At 36.7% G+C, this 23,082-nt stretch overlaps 11 protein-coding genes across 11 annotated transcripts; 6 read left to right on the forward strand and 5 right to left on the reverse strand. All coding sequences in view use genetic code 12, as the record gives it.

Annotated features, from left to right (window-relative positions):
- Positions 1-204: 204 nt before the first annotated feature.
- DEHA2D03058g (DEHA2D03058p) lies at positions 205-1,317 on the reverse strand (the record flags this gene model as incomplete). Its single annotated transcript, XM_458600.1, has 1 exon — positions 205-1,317. One exon carries the CDS (start codon positions 1,315-1,317, stop codon positions 205-207), a length of 1,113 nt encoding a protein of 370 aa, XP_458600.2.
- A 276-nt stretch (positions 1,318-1,593) lies between these two features.
- DEHA2D03080g (DEHA2D03080p) lies at positions 1,594-1,788 on the reverse strand (the record flags this gene model as incomplete). The annotated part of the gene is made up of 1 exon (XM_458601.1): positions 1,594-1,788. The coding sequence occupies one exon, from the start codon at positions 1,786-1,788 to the stop codon at positions 1,594-1,596; it is 195 nt and encodes a 64-aa protein (XP_458601.2).
- A 252-nt stretch (positions 1,789-2,040) lies between these two features.
- DEHA2D03102g (DEHA2D03102p) lies at positions 2,041-2,196 on the forward strand (the record flags this gene model as incomplete). Its single annotated transcript, XM_458602.1, has 1 exon — positions 2,041-2,196. The coding sequence occupies one exon, from the start codon at positions 2,041-2,043 to the stop codon at positions 2,194-2,196; it is 156 nt and encodes a 51-aa protein (XP_458602.1).
- A 340-nt stretch (positions 2,197-2,536) lies between these two features.
- On the forward strand, positions 2,537-5,353 carry DEHA2D03124g (DEHA2D03124p; the record flags this gene model as incomplete). Its single annotated transcript, XM_458603.1, has 1 exon — positions 2,537-5,353. The coding sequence occupies one exon, from the start codon at positions 2,537-2,539 to the stop codon at positions 5,351-5,353; it is 2,817 nt and encodes a 938-aa protein (XP_458603.2).
- Positions 5,354-5,677: 324 nt separating this feature from the next.
- DEHA2D03146g (DEHA2D03146p) lies at positions 5,678-8,470 on the forward strand (the record flags this gene model as incomplete). The annotated part of the gene is made up of 1 exon (XM_002770206.1): positions 5,678-8,470. The coding sequence occupies one exon, from the start codon at positions 5,678-5,680 to the stop codon at positions 8,468-8,470; it is 2,793 nt and encodes a 930-aa protein (XP_002770252.1).
- An 84-nt stretch (positions 8,471-8,554) lies between these two features.
- On the reverse strand, positions 8,555-10,258 carry DEHA2D03168g (DEHA2D03168p; the record flags this gene model as incomplete). Its single annotated transcript, XM_458605.1, has 1 exon — positions 8,555-10,258. One exon carries the CDS (start codon positions 10,256-10,258, stop codon positions 8,555-8,557), a length of 1,704 nt encoding a protein of 567 aa, XP_458605.2.
- Positions 10,259-10,633: 375 nt separating this feature from the next.
- On the reverse strand, positions 10,634-13,489 carry DEHA2D03190g (DEHA2D03190p; the record flags this gene model as incomplete). The annotated part of the gene is made up of 1 exon (XM_458606.1): positions 10,634-13,489. The coding sequence occupies one exon, from the start codon at positions 13,487-13,489 to the stop codon at positions 10,634-10,636; it is 2,856 nt and encodes a 951-aa protein (XP_458606.2).
- Positions 13,490-14,368: 879 nt separating this feature from the next.
- Positions 14,369-17,413, reverse strand: DEHA2D03212g (DEHA2D03212p; the record flags this gene model as incomplete). Its single annotated transcript, XM_458607.1, has 1 exon — positions 14,369-17,413. One exon carries the CDS (start codon positions 17,411-17,413, stop codon positions 14,369-14,371), a length of 3,045 nt encoding a protein of 1,014 aa, XP_458607.2.
- Positions 17,414-18,253: 840 nt separating this feature from the next.
- On the forward strand, positions 18,254-19,798 carry DEHA2D03234g (DEHA2D03234p; the record flags this gene model as incomplete). The annotated part of the gene is made up of 1 exon (XM_458608.1): positions 18,254-19,798. One exon carries the CDS (start codon positions 18,254-18,256, stop codon positions 19,796-19,798), a length of 1,545 nt encoding a protein of 514 aa, XP_458608.1.
- Positions 19,799-20,339: 541 nt separating this feature from the next.
- DEHA2D03256g (DEHA2D03256p) lies at positions 20,340-21,860 on the forward strand (the record flags this gene model as incomplete). The annotated part of the gene is made up of 1 exon (XM_458609.1): positions 20,340-21,860. The coding sequence occupies one exon, from the start codon at positions 20,340-20,342 to the stop codon at positions 21,858-21,860; it is 1,521 nt and encodes a 506-aa protein (XP_458609.2).
- A 161-nt stretch (positions 21,861-22,021) lies between these two features.
- Positions 22,022-22,738, forward strand: DEHA2D03278g (DEHA2D03278p; the record flags this gene model as incomplete). The annotated part of the gene is made up of 1 exon (XM_458610.1): positions 22,022-22,738. The coding sequence occupies one exon, from the start codon at positions 22,022-22,024 to the stop codon at positions 22,736-22,738; it is 717 nt and encodes a 238-aa protein (XP_458610.2).
- Between the last annotated feature and the right edge of the window lie 344 nt (positions 22,739-23,082).

A 23,082-nucleotide genomic window follows, 5' to 3' on the forward strand; every position in this document is an offset into this window, starting at 1 on the left:
ATATAATATGGTCTACGGTGATTGCAACTATGGGCTTTAACGTCTATTACTGTCAATATGTAAGAAGCTATACTGTTGATGTAGATTCTACTGTATTGTGGTGTATTTGTTACTATACATATGGATGATAGATAGGTCCTGGAATCGAAGTGATTAGGTGTATTCACACGTGATACATGACATCTTGGTTACTAGCTTGAGTCATTAGAGGTAGGTTAATGTGACCAATGATCTCTTTAACTGGGAGTCATGGATCTCATTGACATCTATGGAGAATCTTTCCAACTTCTTATTTTTTAAATAGGAGACAAATTCGGTGACGGAGCCACCAACACCGAAATAGAAGTTCTTGGAAGCGATCAAGCACGACGACTTCGGGACGTTGGATTGAGTCAAGATGTCGATTAATGATTCAGCCACAATCGGTAAAGATTCCGGCGAATAGATGGTTTCAGAGGTAATGATAAGGTCGATTGGGGTACCGCTCAAAAGGGTATTGAATTGGCGACCCCATGAGCCAGAGACGAACAGCAAACCAACATTGTATTCAGACAACTGGCTCACAAATTCGTCGATCAAGGCCTCCGTTATCAACACTTCGTCGTTGTTTAACATTGGAGCATCGGTTTCTGTGCTTTGATCGGCCGCCGACTGGGATACACATAATTCGTGCAATTTCGATGGTTCTAAAGTGGATGCCCAGTGAATAATCAAATTGGGTACTGTGACTAGTCTAAGCACGTCGTAGTTAAAGTCTGATAGTATATAGTTTGCGCCGGTCTTATCTTGGGTTTGGAACCGTTTCATAAACAAGAAACATGTAGGTAATGCCGTTCCACAGCCAAACTCCAAAAGATTATTATAATTCAACTTCCCATTATTTATCATGGTCGATAATTCATCTACCATATCGTACGAGCATTCCCAACTCTTGAAACCACCTTCATAAACATTTTTCTTCAAATCTACAACATTATTGTCGCCAATTAAAACATCATTGGTAACACCGTTCTTGGCTGAATTATTATCGTCCTCACACATGATTTGATGCTTAACATCAAATAATTCACGACGATATATGATATTCTGCCCTATTGGGGTAGTATAGTTATCAAACGTGAGCCTGACGCCGTTCAATGTATGCAAAATGGATTCTAAGGAGTGAAACTTAGGATATGATGATTCGTCAATCGTTCCCGATAACTTATCCAACGGATTTTCGTTCAGCATAGAAACTGATACGTTATTCACATTAGCCGATTCTTCTATATCATCGTCACTGAAGTCGTCGTTAGTAAAGCCAAACGAAAATGACATGGCTACTACTCTATAATAAACTTCATAATCATCTCATCGCCAATTTTTCTCATCCATTTATGCGAAGTTTGATACCAGAATACTAATTCCAGTTTCTATTCTCTTAGTACGACTCTTTGTCCAAATAACGCCCAATAACCGAGTCTCTATCCATTGGGAACGTCTCCCATCTATATACCTCCCATTATTTGATTTCTACGTACTATAAGTGCCTTCCATAGGACTCTTGGTTATGTGCAGGTTATATTTAAGGGCATTGGGTGCAAATAACCACCCTTAGGAGCATACACTTAGCGTTTTGTCTATAGCTACAATGTTGTGGATATCACACGGTATGTCCATGGATGTGATAGATTGAAGAATTAACTCTGATTCATCAACACTAATACGTCTAGAGGTGACGATTATTGCCACAAACAACTCCTTCCAATCAAATGACAGATTTACACATCCACCATCAATGTGTAACATCTACCGTAACCTATCTCTGATGTACGTTTTACAGTGTTACGCATCTAAGACCATATTTTTTAGCTTACGTTAAATTATCACAATTTGCCAAATATTATCAAAAATTACCAAAATTACCGATTTGTGACACATCCCAGAATTTCTGCTCCCACTCTACTTTCTCTAAGTGAATTACCACCCCGTTACTTATCATCCCCTCCTCCACCCGGGTTCCTCTATTTGGCAATCAATTGCTCTTCAACCAGAGACGTAATGTCCTTGCAGCAATCTCTAGCAATACACCTCTACACCAATTCTATCAATCCGATGTATATATCCCCTCTTCACCAGTTTTTGAGAATATCCGCGCCTACGCAGATACAATCGCAAATCAGCCAACTACACAGATTAATGAACATGCGACATTAGAGGACTAGCGATCTAAAATACGCTATTTTGAACCTGTTCGTATCTACCCCTACGTAGTTGATCTACAAGCGAATTTATCTTCCGCGTACCCCGAGACCCCGTTCACCCCGTTCACCTCGTTACCAATTCTCACTGTGCTATGACTCTTAGGCCCAGTAGCAATCACACAGACCATGTCATCGGTTTAGTGGATCGCTAAAAGAAACGACACAAAATCTGCCAAATAGTCCGAAGCTATGTGCAGTACAGTAACATCGATTTTTAGATTAGCCATAGCGGAACCCTACTGACCATTGTTGAAGTAAACATCTTGGCTAAGTTACATTAAACCGATATCAATATGTCATCAGGTTCAAATATGTCTGCTAATGGATCGAAGTCGTTGGCGATCCCTAAGGAGCAGGAAAGAGGAAGACCGAAATCTAATTCAATTTCCAACGCCTTGCTACATCATCATCGGGAACGAGGAAATGAAAAGAAAGTTTCATTTTCAACGTTCGAAAACAACTCCAGTCAGATTTTTACGCTGACTTCCAACTCATCGAGTGACGACGATTATCATTACTACGGGTCGAGCGAACTGTACCCCAACGATTCCCACGAAGGGATATCCACGGCACCAAAGGGGAAAGGACATCAACAAGATAGTTATAGGAAGGAGAGCAGCCATTCGCCACCACAGCATCATAATTTTTCGCCGGTACGCAAGAATTCGTTGAAGAAGTTGTCATCGTATCCGGGAGAACGAATGGGGGTGTCGCAGTCGTTGGACTCTCAGTTACTAGAAGGCCGCAACGCAGGAAGTTCACCTTTGCCCGAATTCAACAAAAGACCGTTGACAGACACACCTATAGTGTCGGGGGTTGCTTCGCCAGTGACGCGGGACCAGTCGAGTGATTATGATGAAACAGACGATGATGAGGCGAAACATGACTCGCCAATGTTGAAGACCAAGAATATATCACACTTGAACTTGACAGACTTGGACGATACTTCATTGAGAAGGGGCTTAAAAGCACCAAATCCACACGAGAACAATAAATCGGAATCCATATCTCCCATGACGGTGAATCAACCGAAGAAAGACGGGGATGCAACGCAGGCTGACGGGCACAAACAGGAGGATTTCCAGACACTCAGGATTAATAAAGAAGAAAAGGAGGACCTATTGCAAGACGTCCCATTGGATATGAAGAGGCAATTCGAAAAGACACCTTCATTAGAACACTTGAAAAATCTTTTGTTGACTAAACCTCCTCCACCAGCACGCAAAACTTATACTTTGAACATTCCAGGTCAAACATCATCAAAAACTTCTCCCGATGGCCATATTGCCTCTGTTGATGTGGGGTCTAAGTTGGTTATTGTGATGGTTGGGTTGCCTGCTAGAGGTAAATCATATATCACGAATAAGTTGACTAGATATTTAAATTGGCTTCAGCACGATTGCCGTGTGTTCAATGTTGGTAATACTAGAAGAAAAGATAAAGAAAATAACGCCGGGCCTGAAACTAATCCTTTACCAGATACAAACACCCCGAATAACGAGACCAATACCCCTCCGTCGCATTCGACTAAGACGACTCCTGCCACTCATACTGCCGATTTTTTCAGCCCGGATAATAAGAGTACGAATATGCTCCGTGAAAAATGGGCAATGGATACTTTGGATCAATTATTGAATTATGTTATTGATGGCTCTGGTTCTGTAGGTATTTTCGATGCTACCAATTCTACAAAAAAGAGGAGAATGAAAATTTTAAAGAAGATTAAGGAGAGATCAAAAGGTGAATTGAAAGTGTTATTCTTGGAAAGTATTTGCTCTGATCCAGCAATTATTGAATCAAATATTAGATTAAAATTGTCTGGTCCAGACTACCATTCAATGGATCCTGAGGTAGCATTAAAAGATTTCGTTGGTAGGTTGCACAATTATGAAAAGGCATACGAAACCATTGATGATGCAGAAGAATCAATTCCTGGTTTCCAATATGTTAAGATGATTGATGTTGGTAAGAAGGTTGTCAGTTATAACGTCCAAGGGTTTTTAGCGTCCCAGACTATTTACTTCCTATTGAACTTCAATTTATGCGAAAGACAGATCTGGATCACAAGACACGGGGAAAGTGTTGACAATCTTTCTGGAAGAATTGGTGGCGATTCTAACTTAACGAAGAGAGGAGAAAGTTTTGCTAGAACATTGCTGAGGTTCATGAATTTCCAGAGACAAGAATTCCGCAAGCAGCAATTAGAAAGATTTTCCACGAGGTTGGAATTGAGGTATAACTCGATCTTCGACAAAGAGAACAACCAAGAAACCAGGGTTGATAGCATACCATCGGAACCAAACTTTTGTGTGTGGACTTCAATGTTATATCGTGCCGTGGAAACAGGTCAATTTTTTGACGAACAATTATTTTCTATTAAAGAAATGAGAATGTTGAACGAGTTAGGTGGTGGTAAATTTGAAGGCATGACTTATAATGAAATCCAGAATAGATACCCTAAGGAATTCCAATCAAGATTGCATAATAAATTGAGTTATAGATATCCTGGGGTTGGTGGTGAATCTTATTTAGATGTTTTAACCAGATTAAGACCACTCATAACAGAAATCGAAAGAACAACGGATCATTTATTGATTATTTCTCACCGCGTTGTGTTGAGGATTTTGTTAGCATACTTTCTCAATCTAGACAAGTCATCAATCGGCGAACTAGATGTTCCGCTTCATACGTTATATTGCTTGGAGCTGAAGCCTTACGGAACTGACTACCGTATGTACGAATACGATGAAGGCTTAGATTGGTTTGTCAAAGTTGAACCAGAGCACCAAAAGAACCTAAAGGAAGTAGGGGTAGCCTTCAAAGAGAGAAAGTACTCGGTGGTTCCTACTGCCCCACCATCCAGTTCTTCCAAGAAGCTGAAGGATAGAACTTTTAGTAACAATGCTCGCAACTCCAACTCTGATGCGTTTGGCTTAAGAAGAAGCTCCAGTTTCGGTTCCAGACCGGTTGGAAACCTCACCTATTCTTCGTATCACAATAATGATCAGGCTGCAACAGGAGATCAAAACAGTACCACAAGCAATGATCATGTGCGAAATAGGATAAGTTCTAAAAAATTAGAGGATTTGAATAAATTAAGAAAACCTTAGTACTTATCCGCTTACCCAAACCTCACATCTTCAATTCTTATGTATATTTACCGTATAGTTCTCGGATCTTGTGTAAAAAGTCTTTAATTTGCATATTGTATTGAAAGGTATATACATCCTGCATAATATATTATATCCCAGCATTCTTTTTTCTTCTTGTATTACAATGGGAATCGTAAACATTTGATAAAGGAAGCATAGTAGATATATCAGGCAATCAAACGTCACTGAAGTATTGGAAGCAGTATATTAGGTTTAGGATTATATATATATATATAATATACTGCAAGTGAAGGATATACTTTCCTATAATATATTAATAAAATGACATCTGCCGTGCCGCAGAAGGACCAGTCTAAGAATATAAAGAACTTGACTATAGACACTAATGACAAGGAACCAGAACGAGGAAATATACTGGAAAATGTGGATGAAACAAAGGAAAAGACTGTGATAGCGAAGGAGAATTCAAGAAATAATAATGAGAATACATCACTTCAACCTACACCTACACCTAGTTCCGGCAGTGATAATGCTAACACGCTGGGAGGATTTAAAGTTCCAAAGAAAAAAAATGGTACTGAAGGGAAGCAAGGAGGGAGTGGTAATGAAGCATATACAGCGTCACGAATAGTGTCTACTGATAATAATAATTCAGTGGGTGGCACGCCAAAGCTCAATAAGAATATAATAACAAATTTGAATAAGTCATTAAAAGCCAAGCAGAAAATCATTAATTCAAAGGAACCACATCCAAAAAACTCGACCATAATATCAGAAATCATTAATAATTCACCGAAAGCATCATCGTTCCCAAATAACGAAAGCGAGAGCGAAAATAACTCTCACACCGTACTGGGTAATGGAATTTCGAACCCGTCCAATAATCTAAATAATTCATCCAATATTAATGTCAACGAACAACCTAGCAAGATGAATACCAATAAGGATAAGAGTAAACGGATAGCGAAGCAAAATTCGACGAGAACAGATTTTTTTGCCGCTAAGTTGGCTAGTGCAGTAGACGACGTAGATACTTCAGATAGTGATGAAACGTTTGTTTACGAGAATAATTCTAATGACTATGATAATAACGTATCCCAAAACCCTAATAATCGGATGCCTCTTCCAAATGAAACTGCATCCATCAACGGAAGTATTGTTAATGCTGGAGGTATTGCTACTACTTTGAACAGCCCTCCAATAATGGAAGAAAATTCGGATGGAGGTAATACGCAAGCAGAATCTATACATTCAGCACATTCTTCCAAAATACCCACCATTAGATCAACAAATAATTCCATAGCACCGGCGGATATTAATGCTCAGTCTGATATTCTCAAGTCTAGGCCTCTGCAGCAAAGGACGGGATCGAATTATTCTATCCCACATTTACCCCCAGTGATACAAAATAATGAAGATAGATTACATCATTCAGATACAACCACAGGCAAACATAATACCATAGCATCCAACCATTCCCCTGCAAGTCCGTATGTATTGCCAAGCAAATCTCCCTCAAATCAAGGTCTTGCTGGGGCTGAAAGACCTTGTAATTACCATAGAAGCAATAGTCAACAAGCCAATACTGCGGCAGCAAGTATCAACGATGGTTATAACGAAGATGGCTATTCATATGATGAAGTTGATGATACAGATATAATTGATGACGACTATGCAGATGATGAATATTATTCGTCCCAAAGAGTCAACGATGCTTCACAAAATAATACTTTGACTGGGTTCAATCATAATATAAATGCAAACGAAAATGGCAAGGAAGATGCTGGAAATAACAGCAAACCTAATGTGAATTCGTCACTTACCAGCAAAGTTACATCAAAAAAGAATTTCAAATCGTCTACTTCGTCCTCTAAGTTAAGATCAACAACTTCCAAGCTCTTTGATAAAAAAGGATCACAGCCAAGACGTTATAGCATAATACCTGATGATATTGATATTGAAGATTTTGATGATGAATTAATTTATTACGACAACAACATTCGATTTCCGTATAACAACTCCAATCAATCAAACCTTACGAACAATGTAAATTTTAATGATTCAGTGCCATCAATCAATCATAATCATAGAATTCCACACTATAGATCTTTGAATTTAAACTTTCTGGGTAAAAGAAATAATAATCTTAAAAATAAGAGGTATTTATCAGCGGGACAACCCATTGAACCAAACAATAACAACGATACCGATACTCCCCCGAATACTTCTCATACTAAACACTTGAATAGTGACATCTTTCCATTTCCTTATCCTGAACCCCATCAAAAGTATTATTGTGATATAGATGAATATGATGAAGAGTCACCTTTGAACGGTGGATTTCATGATGAAGAAGCACAATTTCGTTCACCAAACTCAAGAAATGTTTCAGGTCGTTCAAAACATCCATACTTATCTGCAAGTAATGGCCACTTTTTATTACCTAGAAAAAAGTCTAACCAAACACTTAAAAGCCAAAGAGTAAATTATATTAAAAAGTTTATTTATACGCTAATAAGTATCAGCTGTATATTATCGGTAGGATTTATAATGGGATTTTTACTCGCAACTACGAAAGAGTTAACCAACGTATCTATCAACAGTTTTGAAAATCCTATCGTTTCCCAGGATGAATTACTTTTCAATATAATAGTGGAAGCTTTTAATCCTGGATGGTTCACTGTATCTATTGATGAAGTTGAATTAGATATTTTCGCAAAAAGTGGCTATTTATCAGAGAGTATGGATTCTACAGATATTGGTTTGGAGGGGTTAGAGAAAACAAATACTGTCGAGACTGTATTATTGGGAACGGTTACTAACCTTGAATCTCCTATGACTTTCGCAGGTGGTTTCTTTACGAGAGAATTTACAAGTCAAAATGGTGAGATTAAATTATTGAGACCTGGTAGAAATTTGACTAGTTTGGAGTTTGACAAAAACAGGAATGAATCTGAGCCTGATAATTCTGACAAATGGGAAATAATTGCGAAGAATCCATTCGACTTGATTGTCAGGGGAATTTTAAAATATAACTTACCAATGAGTAAAGTAACTAAATCTGTCGTGGTCAGTAAAGTAGGCTATATTGATCCAAATCAAGATAGTCTCTAATACAGAAGAAGCTCTTCATCTTATAGTATTTAATTATTGAACTAAATTACTGTATTATTATGAATCTACTAAGAATATACACTCTTAACTTCTCAATATCTTATTATACAAATCATCACTTCTATTATGAATTCTTGGCTCTAATCTGACTTTAAACAATTTCGGCTCAAATGAAATGGCATTTGGATTTGAATTGTTTTTAAAAGGGTCCAATTCCATTAAAAACTTATTTGATGTCGGTCTTCGAATTTGGAACGTTAAAATCATTCGACAAGTCAAGGTATATAGCTCCTTAAATGCCAAATGATTTCCAGAGCACATACGAGAACCAGCTCCAAAGGAAAAATGGCTAATTTCATATTTGGATAACACTAAACCCGTTATCAGATCTAACCACCTTTCAGGTATGAAACGCATTGGGTCTTTGTAAATATTGGGATCATGATTTGCTGCATAAGAATTCATAAATAATATGGAATTCTTGGGTATAATGGCATCCTTATATGTAATATCCTTAGTTGTAATACGCGGCAATCCTAGAGGTAAGACGGTAAAATATCTAAGAGTTTCTTTAATTAGTGCAATGACATAAGAACAATCCATTACAATTGCAGCATTATCCCATGCTGTACATATGTTATTTTTATTTCTAGACATCATTTCTTCAAACGCTTTACGTTGGTAAATGTATCCAGTAGTAGGCTGCGATAATTGGCCCATTAAATGATTAAAATTCAAAGAGGTATTATCCAATCCAGCACTAACCATCGTTAAGCAAATACTCTGAAGCTCAGCGGATGTCAATTTCAGCGTCAATTCCATGTTCTTTATAGCGACACCAACAAGACTATTTGATGAATCTACATCGCCTTCCAAGATTTTTTCTTGCAACTGTTGAAATAGCTTATTCATATAAGCGTCTCTCCTATTCCTGTAATGTTGAGCTTGCATGCTTTTTCCAAATGGTAAGTATCTTAGTATTGGAATATAGTCTTGTAAGTTAGAAACAGGAGCTCTAAACTTCATGATATTGCTTTCCACTTCGATAATTTCCTTTGCAAGATCTGCTTCTGAATCATATACATCCAAATGCAAGCCATAGGTTAAGAATATAGCACTTCTTAAAGAATATAATTGAGCATAACACAACAAGTCAATATCTGATATAATTGTTCTGGTATACCTATAATTATTGCAGGAAGGAGGGCCAAATAATTCTCTATTATTTTGTATGATATTCTTAATAGTAAATTTTGTTTCGTTATCAATTACACTTGATAGGTTATTAACACTTTTTTGATTTAGACTTTGAGATATAACTTTCTTCTTCCTTTTATACGAAGGACCAGAAGGTGTTGAACCAACTGTAAACCCTTGAGTTGCAGAAACAATCCCGTGGAAGATATATTGTACTGGTCTAGAATTATTAGAACAAGAATGCTTGGTCCATAAAATGTTAACATCTTCAAATGAATTAACGACAATTATTCTCTTAAACCCTAACCTAATTTGAAATATACTGGCATTATATTTGTTTGCCCATTGAATATATACTAAAGCGGGATTATTGAGAACTTGGAATAAGTTTCCAACTATAGGATAGCCTGGGATAGCAAAAATCCCTTTAATTTTGAGTGGAACACCAATTCCTAAGACAAGATCCATGAATATGCTTAATAAGAATATAGCAAATATTATATTTAGAAGGTTAAGGATCTTATAGTTCCAAAAAGTAATTAGTAGTCTTATGAAATCAAAAATTGCGGAACCCATGGTTGCAAATACCATGGTAAACCAAACAACTTAAATATTTCCTCAATTGATTCAAATGAGAAGGTAATAATCACCAAGTTATAATGTTTGATAAAACATACTAGAGGAAATAAATCTGTATGATAAAACAGAACAGCGTATTTGCAAAAAATATGTAAGTGATATTTTATTGAGCCGCATGGTTCCAAATTGACCACAAACTAGGTTTGCCATTCTCAATTAAATTAGAGCTTTACATGGTACATTAATGACATCGTTACAAAAGACGTAGTACATTGTATTAAGTACATGTTGAAATTAAAACTAATTTAACCATAGAAAATTATAATTTAGCGAAACGAACTGAATCCAAGAGGATTGAAGAAAATACCTGATATAATAAACAGTATATTACCATTTAAGAGTGAACTGTTTGTCAAACGCACCATCCTTGCTATCTTTATTCAAATCGGTAACAAATAATGTTGAGTTTTCATAGGTGTACGTTACATCTTTACCCTCAAAAGTGACCGAATCGGGCTTTTCGTTTACTCCAAGAATAGTGATATTAGACAATGGTTCGGATATCTTATAATCACCATATGGCGAAGATACTATAGTATTGTTTAAAGCCACAAAGTTAACGAATAAAGAAGATTCAACTTCTTGAGACTCACCATCGTCAAGATACAATTTTCCACTAGCACCACCATTTTTATCTAAAGCAACAATCAACCCGAAGGGATTTTTTCTACTTTGTGCAATCGTATATCCTGGTTCTTGGGTTGGTAGGATATTACCACCTCTAATATGTAATGGTATATGTCCTAATGGGGCTTCTAATGTTTCATTTTTACCTGCCTGGAAATCCACTTGTTCATGAGTGTACCAGTCGTAGTAAATTTCTGTTATTCCACTACCAGGGAAAACACCTTTAACAGTCTCAACACTTGGTTCTAAAACAGGGGTAACTAACAAGGCATCACCAACAAAGAATTGAGTATCAACAGTACTTAAGTTACGCTGATTTGGAAATTCCCAGGATAATGCACGCAAAACTGGTAAGCCACTTTCATGTGATTCATGAAGCAAACTATAGTAGTATGGCAATAATAAGTAACGGATATTCATGGTAATCTTTGTCGCGTCGGTAACACTTGACCAGACATAAGGCTCCTGAGATATAGCACCTAAAGTATTGTGGTTTCTGTAGAAAGGAAAGAATGACCCTAGTTGCATCCACCTAGAACATAACTCAGAATCAGTGTTACTATTGAAACCACAAACATCAACACCAAAAAATGGAATACCAGACATTCCCATACTCAAAGCTTGTGGAATTGAGAAGTACATCCAGGCCCAATCAGCTGTGTTATCACCTCCCCAATGAGCAGCATGTTTCCCTGAACCTGCAAAAGTGGCCCTAGAAAGGATGAATGGTCTCTTATTAGGAATAGCTTCTAATAACGCATTATAAGTAGCATTCACTTCCATATAACCGTATAAGTTATGCACATCATATTCAATCGTACCATCATAATGAGTTGCGTTAGGAGAAATTGCATGCGTTGCTAAATCATGGTCACCTTGCGCATGGTTGATTGCATATGGTGGATAGTTAATATTACCTTTACCGGGAGCGATAGTATTTTGAGAATCTGAAATGGAAGTAGAAGACGAAGCAGCTGAAGATGTCGAAGAAGCTTTTTGTTGAATGGATGAATATTCAGACGCATTACTTTGCTCAAATCCTTTTGGATAAGTATCAGAAACATCACCATATTCAAAATTAGGTTTCGCAGGATTCTGAAGGTAACCCTCTGAACCACAAGAACCTACGCAGAAACTGGAAGCCTCATTCATGTCACACCAGAGGCCATCAAATTGAACCTTATCGTAAAAGTCTTTTATTGTCTTGGTCCAGAATTCTTGACTTTTTGGAGCCAAGAAATCTGGAAAGGCAGTGAAGCCTGGCCAAACAGAACCTATGTATAATGAGCCATCAGGATTTTTCAAGAATGAATCTGATTCGTTACCATTATGAAATATTTCATAAATGTCACTGGCATTATTTGGATTTGGAACATAGATTCCGGCATCAAACATTGGAATATAATGTTGATCAGTTCCATGTATATCATCAATGAACTTCTTAAATTTATCTAATGGGTATCTATGAGGATCAGTGGTAAAATCTTTATATCCATCCATATAATCAATATCGGACCAGATTGTTTCTAACGGAATATCAAATTTTTTGAAGTTTGAAACAACCTCTTCTAATTCTTCAATAGTATCATAGCCCCACCTACACTGATGGTACCCAAGTGCCCAGTATGGTTGAAGTGCTGGCAAACCGATTTCGTGAACATATTGCTTTATAACGTCTTTCGGTTCTGGACCGCTAAAGAAATATAAATCAACAACTCCACTCAAGGCTCTCCATGTTAATGCCTCCTCTTCAACAACGACTTCCTGAATTGCTGAAGTTCTCCAATATACACTATGTGCCGTATTTGAATCATATCTATGATCCATATACACTGGATGAACACCATATATATTACCGTCAATTGGGTCTCCAACATCATTGGCGAACAAGGTCTTAACAACACCTGGCTCATTTATTGATCCATGAATCGACTCACCAAGGCCAGTAACGACATGGTCCTTAGGTAACGTTGTGTTGAATTGAATAAATTGATTAGAGTACACTAATGGATTACCAATTGTAGAGAATAAAACCTCACCGGTGGAAGACCTGATCACTGAGAAACCAAAGTTCTTCTCTTGGTATTTAAATACCAAATCAGATGTATCAAAAGTGACATTGTTAGATTCAATGCGAGGTTTTGCAATAAGATCCTCTGGCAAAACAAAAACATCTGTCAAATTGGCCGGCTCAATATGAACATGTAAACGAGAATCTGCTTGATATTCAACCAACAAGTTCAAGCAATCAAAGTCGTACCCGTATATATTAGTAGCTTCATTCAACTTTAGAATACCCGCGAGACCATGAGCAGTTTGGGAAACATTGACCAAATCATAACCCTTTGCAACTGCATTAGCATCCACTGCAGTGTCATTTAAAATATTTGGTGTCTGTGCAACACCCCAAGTCATTTCATCCAGAATAGTAGCTCTAGAGGATTCATCAAAAGTTGACGAAGCCTTATTCAGGTTAGATTCTGTAGCAATAGGACTCCCACATACAGTGGAGATGAGCCCCAAGCCTATAAAATTAACAAAAGTCAGTAAATGCATTAGAATTTACTTCGTTATCTTATTATGGTTTGTTTCAAAAATTAGAGCCATAATACCCTCTTTATATAGTTTTTCCGTCAAGTTACTTTGTCTACAAGTTTTATTTCGGAACTTTCTCCATTCTCTTGAGGAGATATATTTGCAATTTTCCAATGGAGCACTTCATAAGACGCACAATTACAGCATTTTCTATAGTTCCCTTCAATCACGGATAAACTTTATTGGATGAAAAACCCTATTTTTCATTTTTCTATTGTAAATTAATTGCAGCACTCAATTATTGCATAATTTTTGGTGAAAGGCACCATTGTTGCACAAATGACTCCGCAACTTCCTTCCTCGGTGTATTGTGGAGAAATAATTGTTTTCAAAAAGCATTTACGATACGGTTTTCTATGATTTTCCGATTTCGTGACGGATGATAAAGTATGTCTTTTGAATCATACGGTCCAATGATCTATCCGATAATACTTATGTATAGACCTGAAAACACATCATGGTAAACAATTCGAATTTCATGAGGTATTTTACTGAAACTGTTGTCGTTTAATACGAGTACACATACTAATAGTAATTTCGGCATAATGATCGCTGTATTGATCGGGTGATTTGACTAGATAAGCTTATGTCTCAACGGATTAGATTCAGTAAATAGCGATTTAGTGACTATTGTGTGACATATATGCGCCATAATACTACTAACCGAATACTACTAACGGAATACTCGGGGACAATAACATGCATACAATAGTTGCTAGTTCATAAATTTTGCTGTGGAGATTTACGGATATTCTAGCGAAAAGTGAAGCGAGATGTTACAACAAGATATCCATAAAACAAACATAATAATACTAAAGGATATACAATGATAATACAAATTTAGCTATGGCTACTATAGCTACCTGTAATTAAATTTTTAACACAGGGGATTGGTTCATTTCTGTAATTCAAGATATTTGACTGATGGGGCGGATCATGAATAGAGAACTTCACCTGTATTCCAGATTCGTGTTCCGAACCTACACCATTTGTAGCAAATCTAGCAATCAATTTCTCTTCCAAGTTGTTAGTAGATAAATTTAAGGGTTGGGTGTATCTCCAAGTGATCCTGTTCTTATCCTTGTTGAAGGAACCTTGCGGCCTTGAAGAAGCATTTATAGTTTCGCACGACGAGTCTAATGCCACCGATATTACCAAGTTGTTAAGAACTAAGTTACTCGAATAGTTTGGATTCAATTTTAAACTTATCATTAATGACGATTGGTGGTTTTCAAATTTCCAAATTTGTTGAATTAAAACAGGAACTTCCTCAAAAGTGATGCTCTTCAAATATTTCATACCACCTAAGGTCTTGGATACTATTAATTCGGGGTTAATGTTGAATTCTTCGTTACTTAATTTCTCAATATATGTGTTATTCAAGATAATCTTATCAAATTGATTAGGAATTCTAATAATAATAGGTTCAATTTGTTCATTTAACTGCTTTTTGTAGTTGAACGCAATTTCCCCTATTATTTGGGATTTCATCAATTGGTCGTTCTTAATATTAACATTTATGACTTCGGCAATTGATGAATTCAATCCATTGGATTCAACGTAACTCGTGGAATCAAAGTGCTTAAAATAATCACTATTTCTCAACAAAGAATTGCCTGTATCCTGACTTACTAATGTAGGTTGTTGAATAACCGAGGCTCTTGCATTAGGTAAATTGTGGAACATTTGCGAATGAATGTCTCTTCTATTTGCTCTAGAATCGGTAGAATTACTAGGAACGGATACTAAACTTGGTACATCCTTAGGAGAAGAAGTGCCTTGATTTCTAAGAGAGGGTTCACGGTGAAGAACCTTTCTTGCTTTAGGTGGAGGAGGTGGCAAACCACTACCCTTTTGCTGCAACAATTCGGCATTTTGTTGGTTTTCTTGTTGGTACTGGGGTGGTTGTTTTTGTTGTTGAGGTATGAACTGCTGAGCTTCTTGATTTTCCTGTTGACGTTGGAATGATGGTTGTTGGTATTGTTGGGTGTTTTGATATTGTTCTGGAGGATATTCATATTGATCCTGTTCTTGTGGTTCATATTGTTGAAATTGTTGTGGTGATTGTTGTGGTGTTTGTTGTTGTTGATTCTGTTGTAACGCTTGCTCTTGTTGTGGTTGTTCTTGTTGTTGATGGTGATACATACTACCCATAGTTGCAGCACCAGCAATACCTGCACCTGATGCAACGGCGGCATCTCTCAAGAAATGATTATTACCATTGGACCCAGAATTATCATCGATATTAAGTTCACCTACCTTTTCCTCAAAAATGTTTTCTTGTTGCTTTGGTGTAGCATTCATAGAGTTTTCTTCATCACCAGCTTCAAAACTATATTTACCGGCACTACTTTGACTTAACCTGCCTGCGTGTCTTCCATTGTCATGTTGTCCGACAGATAATAAGCCAGATGGATCCTGAGCTTGTTGCTGATATTGAGTTTCTGTTTCATTAGGAAATCTGTCCACACTTGGAGAACCATTTTCAGGTCCACCTAAGGAATGTCTTTGCAACATTGATAATCTATTTCCTTTATTGTTTGGGTCCTCAAAGTCATCGTCAGATGTTTCAGACTCATATTTAACTACATTTGGAGAATCAGCGACTTGATGATTTTCAGAAATAGGCTTTGGAGTTAATGGCGCAGTATTCAAAGAGGCCATTTGTGGTTGTTGGACTTGTTGTTTTTGAACCTGTTGTTGTTGGACTTGTTGTTGTGGAACCTGCAGTTGTGACCTTGGATCAATAACCTTCTGAATTGGTTGTTGTTGTTGCTGTTGTTGTTGTTGTATTGGTTTTTCTTGATATTGCTGTGAGCTATGAGGTTGAGCAGTATTTGGATCTAATTCGGAAAGTCTTCTTGAATCTCTTACAGAAGAAGTTCTGTTAACGTTATTTTGTGCTAAATTATCAATTGAATCAGTTGACTTATTCAATCTTGCATTGTTGTTGACAGATGACGTAATTGATTCAGTTTCTGGAATTGTACCCCCCCCTAAACCACTTGTCCTTTTCAGCTTATTTTTACGACCAAAAATGGATCCCATTTTGGATTTCAATTTCGATGGCTTTTTCAGGTTTGTATTCGCTGAACCTGATGTTGCGGACGAGTTCATGGAGTTCAAATCACTATGGCTTACTTGTCTCGATTGTCTTGGATTAGTCCTCGAACCGGGTACACCCCCAAGTGGAGCCAGAGAGGCCGGGGAAAAATCCTTCTTTTGCAACAAGTACTGCAAATAACTAGTCATTTCTGTATCAATCTTATATCCGTTCAAGACATAATTAACCGAATTTTCGTTATTCGATAAGTTCTTGGTGTATTTAGTATTCAATCCGTTCAACAAACTGTAACTGACATCAAATAATAGTTGGGCTTCAAACTTTTTGAAATTTTCAAAATTATCGAAAATTTGTGGCGCCTTCATATTCCATTGCATCTCGGCATTGCTACCGCTACTTGATAAATCACTGCTAATCTCTTGCAACTCCTGCGAATTCACTAATAACTCGGAATAACGAACATCCTTCTGAAATACGTCCTTTAATGGTCCAATTGCTTCCAACTTCAAGCTTTTGAATAATGCTTCGTTAGAATGGATCTCCACCTGTAATGAACTCAATAAACAATTCCAAATCTTATGAAATCCTTCATATTCCTTGTTCTGTTGTTGTCCAAATATTTTCGATCCATTCTGCAATAACTGATTGAGCGCCTGGTTGTTACGTTGCAACACTTGAGTATATTCATTGAACCATCCCAATAGATTATTCTCAAGCAAGCCCTGAGTAGCATTGATACTTGAAGGAAGAATTGCCGCTGCCTCTTGCGGAGTTTTGGAAGTTAGAATGGATGTTCCATACGAATATTGCGATTCTGCCATTTTCGTTTCTACTTTATTTGTTACAAGATTATACCGCTATCTGTGTTCTTTTCCCGTGTAACCCGTATATAGTGCTAATGGAAGAGTCCACCCTTCCCTTGCGACATTTTATGATATGTCGCATATTTGTCGAGAAAATGCGACATTCAACGACAAAGCCCACGGACTCGACATTTGTTGAAATTTCTTCCTCGGCTAAATGCAAATAATTACACAAAACATCTTCGCAGCTTAGCAAGGACTCTCTGGAGATCTTCTAATCATCTAACCCGATTTATGATGATAACCTACTTTTGAACATATTTCCCAAACAAAATATTCTTCAATAAATATCACCCGATTAGTGTTCAAGTTCGTAATACTGGTTTTTCTTGATTCGTGGAATAGTGCATAACGTGCAGCAGAGATAAGAAGTAAAAAATATTGGTTTATTGTGTCTAGTAAACACCAATAAATACGAACAAGAAAATTACCAGGATGCTTGTCGCTAAGGCGAAGACTTTTTTTCATTCGCTGACTTCAGATGACTAACAATGATAAGCGGTTACGGCTAAACGATTCTTGTGCTAATTCTCTTATCAGTAGAAAAGATTCTTTTCGTAATTTGCACGTGACTGATATTCTTATCAAAGATCGCCAGAAGATAGATGATTGGCTGTTAGGAAATAGAGATATAGACAAGAATTAAAAGACGTGTTTTGGATTGATAAGTATTGATAATAGACTGGTCTATATATATTGGGAAAGATGGACAGGATGAGCAAAAAATGGTGGGAGTTTTATAATTGCAAAGCAATTTTTCATTGACCACTAAAATATTAATTACTGCAAAATAGAAAAATGGCAAACGATGGTTTTACTGGGACAGGTCCCGGAGGAGATATAATGAAGGTGGATTTGAACGAACAATTTGACAAAGCGGACATGGTCTGGGTCGGAGTATCGGCTGCATTGGTGTGGCTTATGGTTCCAGGAGTGGGTTTGCTTTATTCTGGTTTATCCAGAAAGAAGCATGCATTGTCGTTATTATGGGCCTCGCTTATGGCCACTTGCTTGACTGCCTTTCAGTGGTTCTTTTGGGGGTACTCATTAGTTTTCACAAAAAGTGACTCGGTGATCTTGGGTAACTTGGACTATTTCTCCTTGAAGAATGTGTTCGGGGCCCCAAGCGTGGTCTCAACTGTTCCAGACATTTTATTTTGTCTTTTCCAGGGTATGTTTGCCGCAGTGACTGCCATTTTAATGGTTGGTGCTGGGTGTGAGAGAGCAAGGTTAGGACCAATGATGGTCTTCTTATTCTGCTGGTTAACTGTTGTTTATTGTCCGATCGCATACTGGACTTGGGGTGGTAATGGATGGTTATTCAACTTGGGTGCATTAGATTTTGCTGGTGGTGGACCAGTTCACGAAAATTCTGGTTTTGCTGCGTTGGCTTATTCATTGGTATTGGGTAAGAGACACGATCCATTAACAGCTGGTAAAGTTCCTAAATATAAACCACATTCAGTTACTTCAGTTGTGTTAGGAACTGTGTTTTTATGGTTCGGGTGGTTTGGCTTCAACGGTGGTTCTACAGGGAACGCATCTATCCGTTCTTGGTATGCTTGTGTCAACACTAATATTGCTGCTGCATGTGGTGGTTTAACTTGGATGTTTGTCGATTGGTTTAGAACCGGTGGAAAATGGTCCACAGTAGGTTTATGTACCGGTGCCATTGCTGGTTTGGTCGGTATTACTCCGGCTGCCGGATTTGTCCCAGTTTACACCTCGATAGTCTTTGGTGTCGTTCCAGCTATTGTTTGTAACTTTGCTGTTGATTTGAAATCTATCTTACAGATTGATGATGGTATGGATGTTTTTGCTTTGCATGGTGTTGGTGGTATCTGTGGTTCAATTTTAACCGGATTTTTTGCTGCTGACTACATTGCTGCTTCTGATGGTTCTGTTGCAGCAGATCCTTCAGCTGCCATCGCTGGTGGCTGGATGAATCATAATTATAAGCAATTAGGTTACCAAATTGCAGGCTCATGTGCCGTTGGCCTCTGGAGTTTCACGCTTACTGGCATCTTATTATTAATAATGGACAGAATTCCTCAGTTGAGAATCAGATTACATGCCGATGAAGAAATTATGGGCACCGATATTGCTGAAATCGGTGAATTTACATACTACGATGATGAAATGGGACAAGGTAATACGTTGGCTATGAGCGATAACTTACCATATGTTATAGAACCAATCAGATCTACCGATCAAAAGAAAGCCCAATTACAAGCTGCTGCTTCCAGAAATGATCCAGAAGTTCATATGGGCACTACAGCAGACGGCCAAGGGTTTGTTAGTCCCGACGATGGAAGCGGTACAAGTCATGCTACCAAAGAATAATCTTTAATTCGAATCAGTGTAATTATTTAGTTATAAACGTTTAATTTTTAATTTAATTTAGGAGTAGCTCCTTAATAATCAGTATCAAATAGTTGATGTTGACATGTATAGTCAAGTATGTTCCAATAGTAAAAACCGTAGAATCAGACCTCCTATTTTATATATACTGTTTGTGTGGTATATGTTCATAAAATTTTGAAGAATGTCAGAGCTTTCACATCAAACAATTACAATTTGGAAGTAATGATGCCATGAATAATTGATAATATAGAGTATAAAGATGGTAGTCATATTCAAAAAGAGTATATATGAAGACGTATTAACCGAACTATATGACTCGTATTTTTAACCCGTGCGCTTATCAACTGATAAGAAAATCATAGTGACTATCAACAAAAACAAACAGTATTACCTTAATTTATACAGTATCACCCATTTCACTAGCTTTCATAGTTAAAGGTCAGGTATTATAGTTAGCATATTAAGAAGCATATAATAAAACTACGTGTTATACGTAATATATTTAGGATTCCACTTCATTATGATTACAAACGCATCAATTGTTCCGGGTGAAGGACTTGGAAACTCAATAAGGCTCGGTAGACTGATGTATTCGATTATTAATCTGCTAGATAGATTTCACTATAGAATGAAAATATCGTATTCCGAAAAGCATTATCTAGAAACTCCAATTACAGTAACAGTCCCAGATATAGGGCTTAGGATGGTTTTCGAGAATTCTGACAAGCAAGAACTTGTTTTGATTGAAGTGATTGATTTCAAGAGCTTAAAGTTGAATTATAATGGGATTAACTTGAATGACATAGCGGAAAATACTAAGGATACGTACGAAATTGAAGCACAAGAGAACTCGGATATCGTTCCTACCGTACCAAAGTGGGCGGAGAATGAAGATCTGCAACAGAGAACGAATATCACACTCCCGAATTTAAAACAAATATACAATCAAACTTTTGGCCCTACATACCCTGGGAAATTGTCAAAAAATTCAGATTACTACACCTTATCTTACCCAGGAATTTCATTTAAATTCAAGATAAACCTGAATGAGTTGATTAACAAGTTGATAGGATTAGGCACAAACGTAAATGATAATACTATTTTATCCAAACTTTTAAATTGGGACAAAAGTAGTGACATTGCATGTGAATCACTTTCAATTTACCTGGGTTCATCATGGGAGAATTTTTATGAAACGTTCCAGAGAAGCATTCTAGACAGTAAGCAAACAACTAAATTAAGAAATAAGGCCTCATCTTCAGCCATCCATATTTCCAAATTATTAGTGAACTTAAAGTTAGGCATCATTAAATTGATATTTGAGGCTACTTCTGATAAGAATCGACCTCAGGAATATGTCATTAAAATTGGCGAGACAACCCAACAAGAAGTCTTGAATATATTGGGCTCTCCGGACGATTATTTTAACAAGTTTGATTCCAGATTATTGATCCATAATCATTTATCAAAGTCATTCAAAATTGATTTGCATGATAATTCGATTTATAAGTTCCACAATTACTTCCGATTTGGGCTTGACTTTCTATATGATCTCAATTCAAGCAAGTCGAAATCTACAGGTGTCTTAAAAAAACTCATTATTCATAATGGTGGCATTATTGAAAGTTTAGATTTCATGAAATGGAATAAATGCAACTGGCAATTAATATCCGGCCAATACTCTGATACCGCACATCCGTTCGAATTACAAGATGATATTTCAATTGATTCATCCATGTATTTCAATGACATTCCTCCTGAATTCTTTAACAAGATTGAAGGAAACACTAGTTTACGGCCTGTTTTATTGAATAGAAATGAAACTGAATTCATTGATAATGATTTAGATATCATCAACCCTGATGAAATTAGTGACAACAATAATACAATTCTCGAAAAGCATTCATCTAGAGATTCTACTGTTTCTGGTCACACTTCTAAAACAAAAACTTGGGGCCAATCTAAATTAATAGGATGCAATAGATGCATATGGGAAGTAGTGGAAAGTAATGGATGTATAACATCTATCACAATTTTTTAAGCTTATATACGTTAGTCCAAGTTCCTTATTTTTTTGACTGTTGATTTTTTTGATATCGAACATAAACGGTTTGTGCGCTTTTCCTAAAAAAATTCTGTAAAGATGAATACAATATTAGTAAACAGCTTTAAATAAATCCACCTAAAATACAGAGTATTAGTATGAGGTTGACATCACAAGTACTATCCGATGCACCAACAATAATTAACCCCGAGAAACAAGTGACACTTCTGCTTAGAAGCTTGAAAATCCCTTATCTCGAAAATTTAGGTATCACAAAGGATACATATGAAGTAATAGATTTAACTGACAATGAATTGATTGAACTATCAAACTTTCCTAGGCTTAAGAATTTGAAAGTATTATTAGTGGGAAACAATAATATCACGGGTATTAATGATGATAAATTGCCAAACAACTTACCTCATCTTCAATCTATTTCATTCATTCACAATAATATAAGCAAGTTTCTGGACGTTCGTATCTTATGTAGGTTCAAGAACTTGTCTAATATAACATTCATAGAAAATCCTATTACGGATTCTCCTAATTATAGATATTTTATCGTTTGGTTGATTCCAACGTTGAAGGTATTAGATTTTTCAAAAGTTAAACAAAAAGAATTAGTGAAAGCAAAAGAACTATTCGGTGAGAGCATAGATGATCCATCTGAGCTAGCATTGTCAATGCTCGAGGATATATCGACTACCGAATCTAGGAAGAATCAAATTTCATCAAAAGACATTAGAAACCTTCAGGATGTCGGGAAGAAATTAACGGATGAAGACAAGGCCAAATTATTGCAGGAGTTAGAAACCGCCGACAGTGTCGAAGATATTGAGCGAATAGAAAGGGCATTGCATAATGGGCATATGTGAAATATTGCAATTTTAGTAGCATAATTCGTCAGTGCCATAATATATTGTACTATAATCAACTTGTCTTAAACAAGATTACTATCTATATGTATATAAGTTAACATTTTTCTATTTTATTGTATTTTTATTTGGGTACATTGTTTCAGAACCGTAATTCATTTGATGAAATCGAAGTGAGCGCTATGATTTTTCATGTTACCAGATTTTATTTCAAATAATTTAATTCATGAAAAGTCTGTCCTTTTTAATTTGAAGTATAGAAATTGTTTAACTTGGCCATAGCTATCATTGGTTTTATATCTAGCATTGTCTCTCTTTAAATTTTATTAGTTGAGGCTCTTTTT

The sequence above is a fragment of the Debaryomyces hansenii genome (genome assembly GCF_000006445.2).
Source record: "Debaryomyces hansenii CBS767 chromosome A complete sequence".
Lineage (NCBI taxonomy): Eukaryota > Fungi > Ascomycota > Pichiomycetes > Serinales > Debaryomycetaceae > Debaryomyces > Debaryomyces hansenii.